Source organism: Chiloscyllium plagiosum, unplaced genomic scaffold (genome assembly GCF_037043375.1).
Source record: "Chiloscyllium plagiosum isolate Xiang-an unplaced genomic scaffold, Cpla_swu_hap1 HiC_scaffold_3, whole genome shotgun sequence".
Classification (NCBI taxonomy): Eukaryota; Metazoa; Chordata; class Chondrichthyes; order Orectolobiformes; family Hemiscylliidae; genus Chiloscyllium; species Chiloscyllium plagiosum.
In genome coordinates this window covers 151,770,630-151,791,313 of record NW_028270141.1, presented here as the reverse complement: position 1 = coordinate 151,791,313, position 20,684 = coordinate 151,770,630, and the positions used below count along the sequence as shown (strand labels likewise).

At 44.9% G+C, this 20,684-nt stretch overlaps 1 protein-coding gene across 1 annotated transcript; it reads left to right on the top strand.

Annotated features, from left to right (window-relative positions):
• The first annotated feature begins 1,780 nt into the window (after nt 1–1,780).
• Nucleotides 1,781–14,244, top strand: LOC148151785 (uncharacterized). Its single transcript, XM_087984434.1, has 4 exons — nt 1,781–2,008; nt 4,102–4,232; nt 4,374–4,681; nt 13,394–14,244. The coding sequence occupies exons 1-4, from the start codon at nt 1,943–1,945 to the stop codon at nt 13,561–13,563; spliced, it is 675 nt and encodes a 224-aa protein (XP_087840560.1). The 5' UTR covers nt 1,781–1,942; the 3' UTR covers nt 13,564–14,244.
• The last annotated feature ends 6,440 nt before the right edge of the window (nt 14,245–20,684 follow it).

Below are 20,684 nucleotides of genomic sequence, written 5' to 3'. Positions count from 1 at the left end.
GGCTGAGATTTATTTAGGATATCTGGTTGGCATGGATGAGCTCATTCTATGTATCTCTATGACTGAGAAAACCCTCTGAGAAAATGAATTTTTCCTCATCTCTGTCTTAATGTAATTCTGTAATTATGGCCTCTGGGTCTCTCCCTCATGAGGGGAAATAACCTTTCTTGCACCTACTCTGTCAATCCTCTAAAAATCTTATATGTTTCAACCAAGCCGCCTCTCAGTCTTCCAAACTCCAATGAATGTAGCTGGAGTGTTTTGAGAGGGTCAAAAAGTGTGGTCTTTGAAAAAGCACAGCAGGTCAGGCAACATCCAACAAGCAGGAGAATCAATGTTTTGGGCATAAGTCCTTCATCAAAAACAGGGGGGGGGGGGGGGGGTGGAAAGTGGGCTGAGAGATAAATAGGAGGGTGTGGGTGGGGCTAGGAGTGAAGTAGCTGGGAAGACGATAGGTAGATGTAGGTGGGGGGTTATGGTGATAGGTCAGAGAGGGTGATTAGTTATGCACATGGGATCATGGACTTCATTAAGGGGAAAAGCTATTCTGAACCTTCTAAAATGCTAGTTAAGACACAAATAAAGCACTGCATTCTATTCTTAACTGTCACCATGTGAAGGTTCTTAAGATATGCGTGGGAAATCTACCACAATGGTTTCAAAGATGAGAAAATTTAACGACAACTTTGGTCAGAGATGCTGGGATTTTCTTCCTTGGAGCTACGATTGAGGATCAGTTTGATAGAGGTGCACACAATTATGTCAGATTGGAATAAGATAGCTAAAGAAAGCTACGTGATGGTACAACTACTTGGAGGCATAGGTTTAAAGTTTTGAGAAAGAGATGAAAGGGGATCAGAGGATGAACTTTTTTTTTCAAAGTGAATCTCATAACCTGGAACTTGCTGCCCATGAGGGAACAATGGCAATGGGATAATAACTAATTAATTTGTTTTTGTGACATAGATTGAGCGATAAATATTGCCCAGAATACAGGGAGAAATCCCTGCTCTTCTCTGAAATATTACCATGGAATCATTTTTATCTGGCCATGGATCAGATGTCAATTGTGTGTCATTCCCTCAGTAGAGTCCTGCATCAGAGAATCCAACTTGATGTTTGATCTCACTTTCTGGACTAAACCCATAATTCTATCTCAGATGTAAAACTACTAACACCAGATAGCTGTTCCATCTTACTTAATCAGAACAATGCCATTCCCCAAAAACATTAAGATTAATATTGTTGGCATGGCAGTCAGCTGTTCTTGCTGTGTTGAACAATCTAACATTGAATAAAAAATAAATCAGATATTTAATTAATATTTCACTCCCCACCTGAGAATGTGTATAGGGTATAAGCAGAGAGCGAAAGAATTAGGTTCTGAGTTTTGTGAAACAGGAGGTTCAGCTGAGTACAGATAGGGAAAGAGTTAAGTTTTGAGTTTTGTGAAACAAGAGGGTCAGCTGAGCAGGAAGTAGATCAGATAAGAACTTACAGTTAACAATGGGGTGCTGGAGGCAAGGGTAATGGGTTAACAAGGTGGAAAAGCATTAATTATGTAGAGCCATTTAACAAGGTGTATGTTACATCAGTTAACAAGGTGAAAAGTATTCATTATGTGAAGCCAGTTATTCATTGTGTAATAACAGAAGGCTTAATCTTTACTATTGACACTCGCTGATTGTAATGATCACCCAATCAATATGCATGTTGCCTTATCTGGCTGCTCCCCCTTGTAAAATGACTAATAATTCATTGAGACTCTGTTCTTCCAGAGAAGACCGTGAATTCATGTCTCTGTGCACATGGTGATCGTTCGCTCTCTCTCCAGAGCCTGGAATGAAGATGAAGGAGCGAAAACTACACTCTGTCTCTGAGCATTTTGCTTCGACTGACGGGGGAGCAGGATGACAATATTGGCGTAGTCAACAGGATCTAAATGGATAGTTACAATTGGACGATGTCAGCAGCCGCTCAGGACATCGGTGTCTCGAGGGCCCACAAGGTAAGATTTTAAACCTTGGTCCCTCTTGATATTCCTGTGTGCTGGAGGTGGTCCCCTCATTCAAACACTCTCTATTCTAGGGATTCCTCTAACGGTAATTGGTTCAGTCAAGAGACACAGTTTCGCAAGCGCGCTGGCAGGCAAAGGTTTGAGTCCTCTTCATGATACTGGGGTTAGTGTCCCCTGGGGTGGGATTGTTGAGGTTTGAGTCCTTTGTGTGGTACTGGGGTTAAAGTCCCCTTGGGTGGGTTTGGTTGAGGTTCAGGTCCTCTGCGCGGTACTGGGGTTTGGATCATCTGGGGTGGGTTTGGTTGTGGTTCAAGCTCTCTGTGACTGAGGTTCGAGTCCTCTGCATGGTACTGTGTTTAGAGTCCCCTTGGGGTGTTGGGGTTAGGTGGTGTGACTGAGGTTCGAGTCCTCTGCACAGTACTGGGGTTGAAGTCCCTAGGGGTGGGTTTGATTGAGGTTCAAGTCCTCTACGAGGTATTGGGGTTTGAATCTACTGGGTGGGGTTGATTTGAGGTTCAAGTCCTCTGCACTGTGCTGAAGTTTGAGCCTTTGTGTTTACGTGAGTTTCGGGTGCTCCATTTGAGGTTTGAGCTTTCGGTGTTTAAGTCAGCTTCAAGCTCTGTGTTTAAGCAAGGTTTGAGTTCTGTGTTTAATCGGGATTTGAGTTTTCTATGTTTAATTGGGATTAGACCACTCTGGGTTTAACTGGGGTTCGAGTTTTCTGTATTCAAGTGGGAATTGAGTTTTCTGTGTTTAATTGGGATTTGGGTTCTCTGTGTTTAAGTGCAGTTCAAGGCCCAGTGAGGAGTAAAGTGAGAAAGGGGTCACCCTAGTGGTGAAATTTGAGACTCTGTGAGTCTTTGTTCTGGGGGAAGAGAGTGGCTTGGATTGCAGCACCATGTGGTCTACTGTGAGCGTTTTCTCTTTTTATAAGTATAATTTCAGTGAGAGAATGCAAGAATAAATTTTAAAATGAGAAACGCTGAAATTAAGGCTATACTAATACTTGGGTTGAAAAAGGAAATGTAAATTGTGCCATAATGAGAGTGTTTGATGTTTAAAAATTTGGTTTAAAAAAACTGGTTCAGAAAATCTTTTATAAGTAATTGTTTTGCCTTATTTAAATCAGGCTGTCAATTCAATGTGTTTTGTGGGCTGTGTAATGGGGCAGATTTTGTTTTTACATTGAATTTGTACAACATTATGTCCTTTTTAAAGTTATCAAACTTGTAACCTTAAAGCAAATTGAGTGCCTTGAGCCCCTGATTTGTTTCAAATTCTACAATGCCTGTTTAAAAAGGAACAGTTGGGTCAGTGGTCATGTTTTAGCCAGATGAGAGTATTGTATTATAATATCTTTGCTGCTGTGTTTTCAATGCAGAGTGTTTACAAAAAGAAGAGTGCATTTTTAGTTTGATGTTTTAGATTTTGTTAAGATTTTCTAGAGAATATTAGAACTTTAGGCTGAGCTGTTTAAATTTGGTTAATTATTGTCAAGACTTCATTGGCCCTCTTTATATTGCAAGTTCAAAAAATGTTGATCGCTACCAAAGTAATTCCGACTATTTTATTTGGGAAGTTTCATTTGGAGAACATATTTTAAAATATTCAGTATTTGTTTGCCATGAATATTTGAGATTTGAATCTGAACTGATACTGTCTCTTCAATTGCTAATGCACAGGAAACAGTTTGTTGTCTTCTTGCTGTTCCAGATTCTGAAAATAATTTTCCTGACAGTTTTCACATTAGCCAAATATCAATTTGTTAAAAGGAAAATAAATTTTGAATAACCTGAATGAGGTTCTGCCGAGGGTTTAATTTTAGGACCATTGATTATTGTTTATAATTGACTGAATTGTTTAGGCAGTAAAATTTAGAAGTTTATGGATTGCATAAAACTTGATAATGTCATAAGTAGTGAACAGAGTAACAGATTTGAAGAATTCAAAGAATGTTGACATAGGCAGACACAATTTAGTGCAGTTAAATGTGTGACTGTCTTTATACTGATAACCACCTTGGCAAGGAGGGAATGAGACCGGAATTGCAAAGATATTTTCAGCAGCTAACATTTTCTCTGGAGTTTCTCCATTCACAGGTAAAGCATTCCTTCGCACTACCGCTCACCCCTCCACAACCTGATCCAACAGATTCAATCAGCCCCCCAGTCATGAGCATGAAAAGCGAAGAAGATAGGAAAACAGTAAAGAGGAGGTTGGTATGCTTTTTGTCAGTGGCCTTCATATGGACATTAAACCACATGTGCTTTACCTTCTCTTTCAATCACTTAAGGGATATGAAGGTTCTCTGATCAAGCTAACATTACAACAATAGTTGGTTTTGTTACATTAACAGCAGAGCAGAAGCAAAGAATGCTGCATTCACCTGTCCTACTGCTGTAGCTGCTGCACTGCACGCTCAGATGTGCTGGTATCCTCCATCTGAAGCATCTCCGCAAGGATGGAAGTCTCGTCAGTTTTCTGAAGCATTTAACAGCGTATTCAAGAAATCCGATTTCTCTGTGGAGTGGTGTGCAAGGACAGGCTGGATTCTGTTTTCAGGTTGGACTTTACTGAAGGAGATTTTGGAGAACTGGCTCATTTTCACTCGACTTGGAGGGGATGGAGTGGTCACTAACGACTGCGGATTTAAGAACTTTACTGGTAATTTTATTCCACATGGGAGGATTCTCCAAACTCTAATTACTGTAATGGACTAGTAATTTTTGTTATAATCATTGAATGTTGTGTATCAATAACTTGCCCAAATACTGGCTGTCAGTCTTATGAAAACTGGTAATGCCATCGGTTATCATGAAATGATAAAAGGAGGGAATGAGAATGTGTATTGGGCATAAGCAGGCAGGGAAAGAGTTATGGCTTGAGGTTTGTGAAACATGAGGTTCAGCTGAGCATGACTCAGATCAGATACGAACTTACAGTTAACAATGGAGTGCTGCAGGCAAGGGTAATGGGTTAACAAGGTAGAAAAACAAATTATGTACAGCCATTTAACAAGATATGGTAGCATTGTGGGCGGCACGGTGGCACAGTGGTTAGCACTGCTGCCTCACAGCGCCAGAGACCCGGGTTCAATTCCCGCCTCAGGCGACCGACTGTGTGGAGTTTGCACATTCTCCCCGTGTCTGCGTGGGTTTCCTCCGGGTGCTCCGGTTTCCTCCCACACTCCAAAAATGTGCAGGTTAGGTGAATTGGCCACGCTAAATTGCCTGTAGTGTTAGGTGCAGGGGTAAATGTAGGGGAATGGGTCTGGGTGGGTGCGCTTCGGCGGGTCGGTGTGGACTTGTTGGGCCGAAGGGCCTGTTTCCACACTGTAAGTAATCTAATCTAATCTAATCTAATCTAATCACTGTAAGTAATCTAATCTAATCTAATCATTCAGTACCTAATGTCTTTCAACAAGGTGAAAAGTATTCATCATATGAATCCAGTTATTCATTGTGTAACAGCAGATGGCTTAATCTTTAATATTGACACTCGCTGATTGTAATGGTCACCCAATTAATATGTATGTTGCCTTATCTGGATGCTCCTCCCTGTAAAATGACTATATAGTTCATTGAGAAACTGTGGTTCCACCAAAGACTGTGAACTCATGACTCTGTGGACATGGGCAATCATTCCCTCTCCCTCCAGGGCCTGAAATAAAGATGGAGGTAAAACTATACTGTGTCTCTGAGCATTTTGTTTTGACTGGGGGGGGACTACAGGATGACACACCAACCAAATCTTATTGTGTAGATGATGTAATACAAGTTGGATTTAACTTCATTACCACTGGGATTTTGGGGCACTGTTTTTCTTATAATTATAGCAAGAAAGACTTGTGTTTATATAGCACCTTTCAAAATCATGAGATATCAAAGCATATTACAAACAATGATGTATTTTTCATATTCATTAATCCATTGAAAATAATCAGCTAAAGAGCACTGGATTGAGGCAGGTTTAAACCTTTTCCATATACCCTTTGCAGTTCTACGACCCATTGCCTTTATCTTCACTTGTTTAGACTGGAGTAGGAGAGAGAGAGAGAGAGAGACCAGTACTGAACCACTGCTGTATAACTGCATGCACTATCGAGAAACCCACCCCTCCCACTCCAGAGGAGATTCTTTGGTTCTGTCTGTGTGACAATTCATGTAACTTGAACACAGGCTCCCAAGGTGTACAGACCAGTGCTTCAACATTCTCCATTCAATAGACAAGAGCTTATGAATATGTATCATTACCACAAAGGGTGGTCTCCCAAACAATTATATATATTCTCTTCCCTCCCCCTCCCCCACCTCATTAAAGTCTGTCAGCATTTCTGAAAAGGCAACTTAACATCTTAATTGTGGATTTTCCCTGACAGCTGGTAAGCCCTTAAATGGGACTCTGGATAAAAGAGGATGGGGGAGGGGAGAAGCAGAACAAATGACGAGATTTCAGCATTTCTGATTTGGAATGGAGTGATTGTTCTCTCCTCCACAAGCCTCCCCTCATATATCAGCTTCATTTTGGGCTTGCTAGTTGTGAACTATTGTTCAGTCTCTGCTTTATAGAACTTTAGTTATGCCACACTTGGATTTATTGCATATAGTTCCGGTCTCGACACTACCAGAAAGATTTGGATGCTTTGGAGGAGGTACAGAATAGGTTTACCAGGATGTCTGGTATGGGGGAATATTAGCGATGAGGAAATATTGGATAGCTGGGGTTGTTTTCACAAGAACCCACAAGGTTGAGGGGCACCCCTGATAGAAGTTTATAAGATTGTGAATGGCAGAGGTAGAGTGGAAAGCATGAGGCTTTATCCCAGGGTGGAGGAGTCAGTTACTAGGGGACACAGGTTCAAGGTGGGGGGACATTTAAAAGAAATGTGCGAGGCATATATTTCACAAAAAGGCTGGTGAGTGTCTGGATTGCACTGTCTGAGGAGGTGATGGATGCAGGCACAATAGCAGCATTCAAGAAGCTCTTGGACCAAGACAAGGGAATAGAGGAATACAGATCCTATACGTGAAGACGCGTTTAGTATGGAAGGGCAAAATGTGTCAGTGCAGGCTTGGAGGGCCAAAGAGCCTGATCCTGTGCTATTTTGTTATTTATTCTTCTTTATTCTAATGAACAGCCAGGACCCAAGTATTGGGTCCTTTTCATACCTCACTAGTCACTGCCTGCCACTTGGAAAAAGACCCAATTATTCTCTCTTCCTGTTTCCTCCCTGTCAGAATTCATGCAATGTATTAACTATAGAATCTTGACAGTGCAGAAACAGGCCATTCAGCCTAACAAGGCCACACCAACCCTCCGAAGAGCATCCCACCCCCTTTCCCTGTAATCTGACATTTCCCATGGCTAATGCACTTAACCTACACATCACTAAACACTATGGGCAATTTAGGTAAAAACAATGACTGCAGATGCTGGAAACCAGATTCTGGATCATGGGTGCTGGAAGAGCACAGCAATTCAGGCAGCAACTGACGAGCAGCAAAATCGACGTTTCGGGCAAAAGCCCTTCATCAGGAATAAAGGCAGAGAGCCTGAAGCATAGAGATAAGCTAGAGGAGGGTGGGGGTGGGGAGAGAGTAGCATAGAGTACAATAGGTGAGTGGGGGAGGAGATGAAGGTGATAGGTCAGGGAGGAGAGGGTGGAGTGGATAGGTGGAAAAGGAGCTAGGCAGGTCGGACAAGTCCGGACAGGTCAAGGGGACAGTGTGGAGCTGGAAGTTTGAAACTAGGATGAGGTGGGTTAAGGGGAAATGAGGAAGCTGTTGAAGTCCACATTGATGCCCTGGGGTTGAAGTGTTCCGAGGCGGAAGATGAGGTGTTCTTCCTCCAGGCGCCTGGTGGTGAGGGAGCGGAGGTGAAGGAGGCCCAGGACCTCCATGTCCTCGGCAGAGTGGGAGGGGGAGTTGAAATGTTGGGCTGCAGGGCGGTGTGGTTGATTGGTGCGCGTGTCTCGGAGATGTTCCCTAAAGCGCTCTGCTAGGAGGCGCCCAGTCTCCCAAATGTAGCGGAGACCGCATCGGGAGCAACGGATACAATAAATGATATTAGTGGATGTGCAGGTAAAACTTTGATGGATGTGGAAGGCTCCTTTAGGGTCTTGGATGGAGGTGAGGGAGGAGGTGTGGGCACAGGTTTTACAGTTCCTGCGGTGGCAGGGGAAAGTGCCAGATGGGAGGGTGGGTCGTGGAGAAGCGTGGACCTGACCAGGTAGTCACGGAGGGAACGGTCTTTGCGGAAGGCGGAAAGGGGTGGGGAGGGAAATATATCCCTGGTGGTGGGGTCTTTTTGGAGGTGGCGGAAATGTCGGTGGATGATTTGGTTCATGCGGAGGTTTGTAGGGTGGAAGGTGAGCACCAGGCGCGTTCTGTCCTTGTTACGGTTGGAGGGGTGGGGTCTGAGGGCAGAGGTGTGGGATGTGGACGAGATGCGTTGGAGGGCATCTTTAACCACGTGGGAAGGGAAATTGCGGTCTCTAAAGAAGGAGATCATCTGGTGTGTTCTACGGTGGAACTGGTCCTCCTGGGAGCAGATACGGCGGAGGCGCAGGAATTGGGAATACGGGATGGCATTTTTGCAAGAGATAGGGTGGGAAGAGGTGTAATCCAGGTAGCTGTGGGAGTCGGTGGGTTTGTAAAAAATGTCAGTGTCAAGTCGGTCGTCACTAATGGAGATGGAGAGGTCCAGGAAGGGGAGGGAGTTGTCAGAGATGGTCCAGGTAAATTTAAGGTCAGGGTGGAATGTGTTGATGAAGTTGATGAATTGCTCAACCTCCTCACGGGAGCACGAGGTGGCGCCAATGCAGTCATCAATGTAGCGGAGGAAGAGGTGGGGAGTGGTGCCGGTGTAATTACGGAAGATCAACTGTTCTACGTAGCCAACAAAGAGACAGGCATAGCTGGGGCCCATACGTGTGCCCATGGCTACCCCTTTGGTTCTGGAGGAAGTGGGAGGATTCAAAGGAGAAATTGTTAAGGGTGAGGACCAGTTCGGCCAAACGAATGAGAGTGTCGGTGGAAGGGTACTGTTGGGGACGTCTGGAGAGGAAAAAAACGGAGGGCTTGGAGGCCCTGGTCATGGCGGATGGAGGTGTAGAGGGATTGGATATCCATGGTGAAGATGAGGCGTTGGGGGCCGGGGAAACGGAAGTCTTGGAGGAGGTGGAGGGCGTGGGTGGTGTCTCGAACGTATGTGGGGAGTTCCTGGACTAGGGGGGATAGGACAGTGTCGAGGTAGGTAGAGATGAGTTCAGTGGGGCAGGAGCATGCTGAGACAATGGGTCGGCCAAGGTGGTCAGGCTTGTGAATCTTAGGAAGGAGGTAGAACCGGGCAGTGCGGGGTTCCCGGACTATGAGGTTGGAAGCTGTGGGTGGGAGATCTCCTGAGGTGATGAGATTCTGTATGGTCTGGAAGATGATGGTTTGGTGATGGGGGGTGGGGTCATGGTTGAGAGGGCAGTAGGAAGAGGTGTCCTCGAGTTGGCGTTTGGCTTCAGCGGTGTAGAGGTCAGTGCGCCAGACTACCACTGCGCCCCCTTTATCTGCTGGCTTAATGGTGAGGTTGGGATTAGAGCAGAGGGATTCGAGGGCTGCGCTTTGTGAGGGTGAGAGATTGGAGTGGGGGAGGGGGGTCGACAGGTTGAGGCGGTTAATGTCCCGGCAGCAGTTGGAAATGAAGAGGTCGAGGGCAGGTAATAGGCCAGCGCGGGGTGTCCAGGTGGATGCAGTGTGTTGGAGGTGGGCGAAGGGGTCCTCGGAAGGTGGGCGGGAATCCTGATTGTGAAAGTAAGCTCGGAGGCGGAGGCGACGGAAGAATTGTTTGATGTCACGGCGTATATTAAATTCATTGATGCTTGGACGGAGGGGGATGAAGGTGAGTCCTTTGCTGAGGACTGATCGTTCATCCTCAGTGAGTGGGAGGTTTAGCATAGCAAGTCCACTTAATGTGCACATCTTTGGGCTGTGGGAGGAAACTGGAGGAAACCCATGCAGACACGGGGATCATGTGCCTACTCCACACAGTGGGTTGCCCTAGGGGGTGGAATCGAACCCAGGTCCTTAGCGCTATGAACCACTGAGCCACCGTGCCGCCCTTTGTTTGCCTTATCTCATGCACTAACATTGCTCAATAATCTCTTCCATGGCACCTTCCAAAGTTTTGCAAAATCCAAGTACACCACAGTCCCGGTTCTTATCTATTCAACCAGTTACATCCTCAAAACAAAACTCCAGTAGATTTTGTTAAGCATGATTTGCCTTCATAAACCTGTGTTAACTTCATCCAATCTTGTTAATACATTCCAAAATATTGTTGTACAGACGTATTCCATGCCCCATAAGACACAGGAAAAGATGTAGGGCAGTCGACCCACCGAATCTGCTCCTCCATTTGGTGAGGTCATGTTGATCTCATTCCACTTTCCTGCCTTCAAAATCCTTGATTTCCTGAGTGATTAAAAATTTATATCTCAGCCTTGAATGGAGGACAAAAAGGGGATTTGAGATAGCTTTGGCAAATATGATTAAGGAAAATCCGTAGGGTTTTTACAAATACATTAAGGGTAACCAGGGAGAGAATAGGGCACCTCAAAGTTCAGCAAAACAGCCTTTGTATGGCCGCAAGAGATGGGGGAGATACTAAACAAGTAATTTGTATCAGTGTTTACTCTGGAGGAGGACATGGAAGATATAGAATGTAGGGATATAGATGGTGACATCTTGAGAAATGTCAAGATTAGTGTAGTGCTGGAAAAGCACAGCAGGTCAGGCAGCATCCGAGGAGCAGTAAAATTGACATTTCAGGCAAAAGCCCTTCATCAGGAGTGACTCTAATCTTGACTCAATCTCCAGCATCTGCAGTATCTACTTTCATCTGACATCTTGAAAAAATGTCCATAGTACAGAGGAGGACCTGCAGGGTGTCTTGAAATGCATAAAGGTGGATAAATCGGCAGGACCTGATGCTATAACTCTGCGGGAAGCTCGAGAAGTGATTGCTGGGCCTTTTGCTGAGATATTTGTATCATCGATAGTCAGAGGAGAGATGCTGGAAGATTGGAGGTTGGCAAACGTGGAACCACTATTTAAGAAAGGTGGTAAGGACAAGCCAGGGACCTATAGACCGATGAGCCTGACATCGGTGGTGGGCAAGTTGTTGGACGGAATCCAGAGAGACAGGATTTACACATATTTGGAAAGGTAAGAACTGATTAGGGATAGTCAACATGGCTTTGTGCGTGGGAAATCATGTCTCATGAACTTTATTGAGTTTTTTGAAGAAGTAACAAAGAGGGTTGATGAGGGCAGAGCAGTGGACATGATCTATATTGACTTCAGTAAGGCATTCAACAAGGTTCCCCATGGGACACTGGTGAGCAAGGTTAGATCTCATGGAATACAAGGAGAACTAGCCATTTGGATACAGAACTGGCTCCAAGGTAGAAGACAGAGGATTGCTTTTCAGATTGGAGGCCTGTGACCACTGGAGTGCCACAAGGATTGGTGCTGGGTCCACTACTTTTCATCATTTATATAAATGATTTGGATGTGAGGATAAGAGGTATAGTTAGTAAGTTTGCAGATGACACCAAAATTGGAGTGCAGTGGACAGCAAATAAGGTTACCTCAGATTACAACAGAATCTTGATCAGATGGGTCAATGGCCTGAGGAGTGGCAGATGGAGTTTAATTTAGATAAATGCGAGGTGCTGCATTTTAGGAAAGCAAATCTTAGCAAATAAGCAAATGTTGCAAAACTTATACACTTAATGGTAAGGTCCTAGGGAGTGTTGTTGAACAAAGAGACCTTGGAGTCCAGGTTCATAATTCCTTGAAAGTGGAGTCGCAGGTAGATAGGATAGTGAAGAAGGCAATTGGTATGCTTTCCTTATTTGGTCAGAGTATTTGTGGGTGGCACGGTGGCACAGTGGTTAGCACTGCTGCCTCGCAGCGCCAGAGACCCGGGTTCAATTCCCGCCTCAGGCGACTGACTGTGTGGAGTTTGCACATTCTCCCCGTGTCTGCGTGGGTTTCCTCCGGGTGCTCCGGTTTCCTCCCACACTCCAAAGATGTGCAAGTCAGGTGAATTGGCCATGCTAAATTGCCCGTAGTGTTAGGTAAAGGGGTAAATGTAGGGGTATGGGTGGGTTACGCTTCGGCGGGTCGGTGTGGACTTGTTGGGCCGAAGGGCCTGTTTCCACACTGTAAGTAATCTAATCTAATCTAATCTAAATGTAAGTAATCTAATTGAGTACAGGAGTTGGGAGGTCATGTTGCGGATGTACGGGACATTGGCTCACCCACTTTTAGAATATTGCATGCAATTCTGATCTCCTACTTAGAGTAATAGAGACACGTAGCATGGAAACAGACCATTGGAGGTGTAGTGGACAGCGAAGAAGGTTACCTCAGATTACAACAGGATCTTGATCAGATGGGCCAATGGGCTGAGAAGTAGCAGATGGAGTTTAATTTAAATAAATGTGAGGCGCTGCATTTTGGAAAAGCAATTCTTAGCAGGACTTATACACTTAATGGGAAGGTCCAAGGGAGTGTTGCTGAACAAAGAGATCTTGGAGTGCAGGTTCATAGCTCCTTGAAAGTGGGGTCGCAGGTAGTTAGGACAGTGAATAAGGTGTTTGATATGCTTTCCTTTATTGGTCAGAGTATTGAGTACAGGAGTTAGGAGGTCATGTTGCTGCTGTACAAGACATTGGTTAGTTTTGGAATATTACGTGCAAATCTGGTCTCCTCTTAATCGGAAGGATATCGTGAAACTTATTGGAAAGATGTTGTGAAACCTGAAAGGATTCAGAAAAGATTTACAAGGATGTTGTCGGGGTTAGAGGATTTTGAGCTAGAGGGAGAGGCTGAATAGGCTGGGGCTGTTTTCTGCGGAGCGTTGGAGGCTGAGAGGTGACCTTATAGAGGTTTACAAAATCATGAGGGGCATGGATAGGATAAATAGACAAGGTCTTTTCTCTGGGGTGGGGGAGTCCAGAACAAGAGGGCACAGGTTTAGGGTAAGAAGGTAAAGATTTAAAAGGGACATAAGGGACAACTTTTTCACACAATAGGTATTGAATGAGCTGCCAGAGGAAGTGGTGGAGGCTGGTATAATTGCAACATTTAAAAGGCATCTAGATGAATAGGAAGGGTTTGGAGGGATATGGGACAAGTCCTGGCAAATGGGACTAGGTTAGGTCAGGATATCTGGTAGGCATGGATGAGTTGGACCGAAGGGTCTGTTTCTGTGCTGTACATCTCTATGACTCTATTTGGCTGTTGTTTCTGCCTTTAAATATACTCAACCCTGCTGCATATTTAAATTTCCATTATTTTTCTTTACATTCAATCCCAGAGATATTTTCTGCTGCTTCTCATTTATCATGCACAACTGCCACAGCAAACAGTATGGAAACAGAAGTAGATTCAGCTCCTTGTGATGTACCATACCAATGTGGAGGACTGCATACCGAGGAAACCCTGGATGAATCAGGACATACAGAACCTGCTAAAAACCAGGCGTGAGGCCTTCAGATCAGGAGACCCATCACATATAAGGAATCCAAGCATGACCTTTGCAGAGCCATTAAGACAGCCAAGGACCAATACCGATCCAACTAGAGACCCAGACTGACACCCGATGCCTATGGCAAGGACTGAATAACATCACAGGTTCTAAAAAGAGACAGTGCAAGATAGCAGACGATGACAGATTCCTCCCAGATCGTCTCAACGCCTTCTATGCTCGCTTTGAGCAGAGAGATAACACCTATTCCGACAAGTCCTGATGATCTTATCCCAACAGTCACTGCATCAGAGGTCAGATCAGTTTTCCTTTGTGTGAATCCAAGGGAAGCGATGGGACCACTCAGAGCATGCGCAGATCAACTGACAGAGGTCTTTTCGGACATCTTCAACCTCTCCCTGCAGCAGGTCCCTGTCTGTTTCAAGACGGCCAACATCATCCCTGTGCCTAAGAGGGCTCATGTCGCATGCTTCAATGACTACTGCCCAGTGGCCCTAACTTCGGTGGTCATAAAGTGCTTTGAAAGGCTGGTCATGGCATTAATCAACTCCAGCCTCCCCACTCCTCTTGACCTACTCCAATTTGTCTATCGGACCAACTGATCCACGTCAGATGCCATATCACTTGCCCTTCACTCCTCCCTAGAACATCTTGACACCAAGAACAGCTACAGTTCAGCCTTCAACACGATTATCCCTTGAGATTGATTATTAAACTTAGTGATCTCAGACTAAGCCCCACTCTCTGCAACTGGATCCTCAGTTTCCAGAAGATTGGGGACAATAATTCATCCTCACTAACACTCAACACTGGAGCCCCCCAGGGGTGTGTACTCAGCCTCGTACTGTATTCACTGTATACCCATGACTGCGTCGCTAAATACCAGTTTGCTGATGACACCACCATGGTCAGTCGAATCTCAGATGACGACGAAACAGACTATAGACTACGAGAGGTGGAAGATCTGGAAAAATGTTGCACTGAGAACAACCTCTCAATGCCAGCAAAACCAAGGAACTCATTATTGACTTTCGGCAGGATGTTATTCATGCCCCCTAAACATTAACAGCACAGAGGTGGAACGAGTGGAGATTGTCAAGCTCCTTGGAGTAGTCATCAACAACAAGCTGTCTTGGACTCTTCATGAGGACGCACTGGTTACAAAGGCCCAACAACGTCTCTTCTTCCTCAGGCAGCTGAGAAAATTTGGCATGACACCGAATACCCTTGCCAACCTTTATAGGTGCGCCATCGAGAGCATTCTGTCTGGATGTATCACTACCTGGTATGGCAAATGGATCATTCAAGATCGGAGATGGTTATAGAGAGTGGTGAACTCTGCCTGGACAATCACAAAGGCCAACCTCCCAGCTACAACATCCACCTACCAGGCCCGCTGTCAAGGAAAGGCCACTAGCATTCTTAAAGATCCGTCCCACCCTGGCAATGTTTTTCTACAACCTCTACCATCGGGGAGAAGGTACAGAAGCCTGAACACACGCACCAGCCGGTTTCTGTAACAGTTTCTACCCAACTGTTGTTCGAATACTGAATGGACTTACAAACTCTTAACATTTGCCTGTACCTATGTTTTTGTTTTTGCTGTTGTTTATATCTATTATTTACTATTTATGCTACTTAACTCTGTGATCTGCTTGTATTGCTCGCAAGACAAAGCTTTTCACTGTGCCTTGGTATACATGACAATAAATTCAATTCAATTCAATTCAATTCACCATGGCTGATCTGTAACACATTGTAGACTTTCCTGCTCCTCTTATACTGTCTGGCCTGCTGTGTTTTTCCAGCTCCACATTTTATCGACATACCACCAGTAATGGTGTTTCACTTTGCTTCCAGAATCAGAGATTTGTTACATGTAGAAAGATGTCATTTGGCCCATCCAATTTATATGGGTTGGCGTGGTAGCTCAGTGGTTAGCACTGCTGCCTCACAGTGCCAGGGACCCAAGTTTGATTCCAGCCTTAGGCGACTGTCTGTGTGGAGTTTGCATTCTCCCCGTGTCTACCCGGGTTTCCTCTGGGTGCTCCAGTTTCCTCCCACAGTCCAAAGATGTGCAGGTCAGGTGAATTGGCCATGCTAAATTGCCCTTCGTGTTATGTGCATTTGTCAGAGGGAAATGGGTCTGGGTGGGTTACTCTTTGGAGGGTCAGTGTTGGCTTGTTGGGCCAAAGGGCCTGTTTCTACACTGTAGGGAATCTAATCTAAAAAAAATGGTGGAAGCAGGTACAGTTACAATGTTTGAAAGACTTCCCTTCCCATCACCCGACTTCCTTCCCAGCCCCTCCCCCTCCCTTCGACTGCTCCCTGCCACCAACCAGATTCATTCCTCCCATTGACCAATCAGGTCATACCCTCTACCTATCTTCGTCTCTCCCCATTTCACCACTCTGCCCTGACTACCCCCTTTATCTGCAGCTCCCCCTACACCCACCTCCAGTCCTGAAGAAAAATTACACGTGAAAAGTCAACTTCTCCACTTCCTGATGCTGCCTGGCTTGCTGAGATATTTGTATCATCGATTGCCACAGGAGAGATGCTGGAAGACTAGAGGTTGGCTGATTTGTCAATATTTAAGAATAAGGTAAGGAAAAGCTAGTGAACTATAGACCGGTTAGCCTGACATTGGTGCTAGGCAAGTTGATGGAGGGAATACTGAGGGACAGGATTTAGATGTATTTTTATAGGCGAGGACTTGATTAGGGATAGTCAATATGGCTTTGTGCATGGGAAATTGTGTCTCATGAACTTGACTAAGTTTTTTTGAAGAAGTAACAAAAATGATTGATGAGGGCAGAGCAGTGGACGTAATCTATATGGACTTCAGAAAGGCATTCAACAAGGTTCCTCATGGCAGATTGGTTAGCAAGATTAGATCACACAGAATTCAAAGTTTGTGAAAAGATTTGTAGCTCGGGTGCTCGTTGTTGTGGTTCTGTTCACCGAGCTGGGAATTTGTGTTGCAGACATTTCGTCCCCTGTCTAGGTGACATCCTCAGTGCTTGGGAGCCTCCTGTGAAGCGCTTCTGTGATCTTTCCTCCGGCATTTATAGTGGTTTGAATCTGCCGCTTCCGGTTGTCAGTTCCAGCTGTCCGCTGCAGTGGCCGGTATATTGGGTCCAGGTCGATGTGCTTATTGATTGAATCTGTGGATGAGTGCCATGCCTCTAGGAATTCCCTGGCTGTTCTCTGTTTGGCTTGTCCTATAATAGTAGTGTCGTCCCAGTCGAATTCATGTTGCTTGTCATGTGTGTGTGTGGCTACTAAGGATAGCTGGTCGTGTCGTTTCGGGGCTAGTTGGTGTTCATGGTATCCATGAATACCAACTAGCCACGAAACAACACGACCAGCTATCCTTAGTAGCCACACACACAGATGACAAGCAACATAAATTCGACTGGAACGACACTACTATTATAGGACAAGCCAAACAGAGAACAGCCAGGGAATTCCTAGAGGTATGGCACTCATCCACAGATTCAATCAATAAGCACATCGACCTGGACCCAATATACCGACCACTGCAACGGACAGCTGGAGCTGACAACCGGAAGCGGCAGATTCAAACCACTATAAATGCTGGAGGAAAGATCACAGAAGCGCTTCACAGGAGGTTCCCAAGCACCGAGGATGTCACCTAGACAGGGGACGAAATGTCTGCAACACAAATTCCCAGCTCGGCAAACAGAATCACACAGAATAGAGGGAGAACTAGTTATTTCAATACAGAACTGGCTTGAAGGTAGAAGAGAGAGGGTGGCGGTGGAGGATTGCCTTTCAGACTGGAGGCCTGTAACCAATGGAGTGTCACAAGGATCGATGCTGGGTCACTGCTGTTAGTCATTTATAGAAATGATTTGGATGCGGACATTGGAGGTGTAATGGAAAATTATCCATTTACTGTGAAATTTGAAAGACAATGCTTTTCTAAAATTTAATGCTGTGCTGAGCTTTGTAAACAATACTTTGATGAGGTTTGCAGCCAGCTTGTCTCTGCTTGAATTTTGTAAACGTTCAACTCGACCTTGCGACAGTTGAACTCAGCAAAAGCTGAAGAACTATTATGTCCAAGACCAGGGGATGAGAGAATAACAACTTGAGTTTTCCAAGTCTTTGCCCTTGACAGCATGATAAGAAACAGTATAAGGCAAGTATCTGAACAATGCTCAGGTACCCCTTACATTGAGGCATCCAGCTGAATGTACTGGGTCAATTCTGCATAATTTAAATAAAGCTCCTTTCTTTGCTCTTGCTAACAGTTGAGTCAAGTTGATTTAATTTCCACGACATAAGGTTGCAGATAACACCAACATTGGAGGTGTAGTGGACAGCGAAGAAGGTTACCTCAGGACTTAATACACTGATGGCAAGGTCCTGGGGAATGTTGCTGAACAAAGAGACCTTGGAGTATAGGTTCATAGTTCCTTGAAAGTGGAGTCACAGGTAGATGGGATAGTGAAGAAGGTGTTTGACGTGCTTGTCTTTATTGATCAATGCATTGAAGAGAGGAGTTAGGAGGTAATGTTGCGGCTGTACAGGACATTGGTTAAGCCACTTTAGAATACTGTGTTCAATTCTGGTCTCCCTCCCATAGGAAGGATATTGTGAAACTTGAAAGGGTTCAGAAAAGATTTACAAGAATGTTGCCAGGGTTGGAGGGTTTCAGCTATAGGGTGAGGCTGAACAGGCTGGGGCTGTTTTCCCTGGAGCGACGGAGGCTGATTTTATAAAGGTTTATACAATCACGAGGAGCATGGGTAGGATAAATAGACAAGGTCCTTTCCCCATGGTGGGGGAATCCAAAATGAGAAAGCGTAGGTTTATGGTGAGAGGGGCCAAATTTAAAAGGGACCTAAGGAGCAACATATTCAAGCAGAGGAAAGTGTGTACTACAGACCTCCCCCAAGAGTCAGCGGGAAATTAAGAAACAAATTTTTAGGAGATCTTAGGGATATGTAAGAATAACAGAGTACAGGATTTTAACTTACAACAAAGACTTTCGACTGCCACAGTGTTAAGGGTTTAGATGAAGAAGAATTGTTAGGTGTGTACAAGAAAGTTTTCTGATTCAGTAGGTGTATGTACCTTCAAGAGAAGGTGCAAAATGTAACCTATTCATGGAAAATAAGGCAGGGAAAGTGACTGAGGTGGCAGTGGGGGAACACTTTGGGGCTGTGACCATGATTTTATTAGTTTTAAAATAGTGATGGAAAAGGATAGACTGGAGAAGGCGGTGTTGCAGGCAGAGCTGCTGTTGATAAGTAGCAGCCTGACTTAGGTATCCATCCCACAGGGGGTTCCATTGACTGAGCTGGCCTCATTCACCAGTAACACTGTATAGCTGCTGAACTTCAGTTTTTTTTAATTCACTTGTGAAATGCGGACCTTGCTGTCTGACAAGCATTTTTCTTGTCAGACTCTAGTTACCCTTAAGAAGGTAGTAGCGAGTTGCCTTCTTGAACCTTTGCAGTTCATATGCTGTAGGGTTGACCCACAATGCCACTGGAAGGGAACTCCAGGTCTTTGACCCAGTTACAATGAAAGAATGGTGATATATTTCTAAGTCAGGCAGTGTTTGGCATAGAGGGGAACTTGCAGGTGATGGTATTCCCATATATCAGCTGCCCTTGTCCTTCCAAATGGAAGTGGTTTAAAATGTGCTGATTAAAGTAAGAATCTTTGGTGAATTTCTGCAGTAGATAGTACACAGCATCAGTGGTGGTGGAGGGAGTGAATGATTGTGGATGTAGTGCCAATCAAGCAGGTTGCTTTATCCCAGATGGTGTCAAGCTTCTTGTGTGTTGTTGGAGCTGCACCCATCCAGGCAAATGAGGAGCATTTCAGCACATTCCTGACTTGTGCCTTGTAGATGGTGGACAGGCAGAGTTGAGTTATTCACCACAGTATTCCTAGCCCCTGGCTGCTCTTGTAGCCACTGTGTTTTTGGGATAAGTTCAATTGAGTTTCTGGTCAATAGTATCAAAGGATGTTGATAGTAGGGGATTGTGTGACACTGGTGCCATTGAATGTCAAGAGACAGTGGTTAAACTGTCTCTTATTGGAGATGGTCATTGTCTGGTATTTATGTGGCACAACTGTTATTTGCCACTTGTCAGCCCAAGCCTGGACAATGTTGCATTTGAGCACTGACTCGTTCAGTATCAGAGGAGTTACAAATGGTGTTAAACATTGTGCACATTGGCAGACATCCCCACCTCTAACCTTATGATAGAGGGAAGGTCATTGATGAAACAGCTAAATGGCTAAGCCTGGAACTTTACTCTGAGGAAAATCTGCAGAGATGTCCTAGAGCTGAGATGACTAGAACATAGAATATAGAACAATACAGCACAGAACAGCCCTTCGGCCCACGATGTTGTGCCGAACATTTGTCCTAGCTTAAGCACCCATCCATGTACCTATCCAATTGCCGCTTAAAGGTCACCAAAGATTCTGACTCTACCACTCCCACAGGCAACGCATTCCATGCCCCCACCACTCTCTGGGTAAAGAACCCACCCCTGACATCTCCCCTATACCTTCCACCCTTCACCTTAAATTTATGTCCCCTTGTAACACTCTGTTGCACCCGGGGAAAAAGTTTCTGACTGTCTACTGTATCTATTCCTCTGATCATCTTATAAACCTCTATCAAGTCACTCCTCATCCTTCGCCATTCCAACGAGAAAAGGCCTAGCACTCTCAACCTATCCTCGTACGACCTATTCTCCATTCCAGACAACACCCTGATAAATCTTCTCTGCACCCTCTCATGACTAACTTCCAACAACCAGAACTATCTTCCTCAGTACCAGGTATGACTCCAATCAGTAGTTTGCCATGATACCCATTGATTCCAGCTTTGCTTGATGTCACAGTCTGTCACTCTCACCTCACCTCTGGAATTCAGCTCTTTTGACCATGTATGAACCAAGACTGTAATGAGGTGAGAATCTGAGTGGCCCTGACAGAACCCAAACTGGCCATCAGTGAGCAGCTTATTGCTCAGCAGGTGCTGCTTGATAGCACTGTCAATGACACCTTCCACCACTTTATTACTACTTGAGAGTAGAGTCATAATTGACCCAGGTTGGATTTG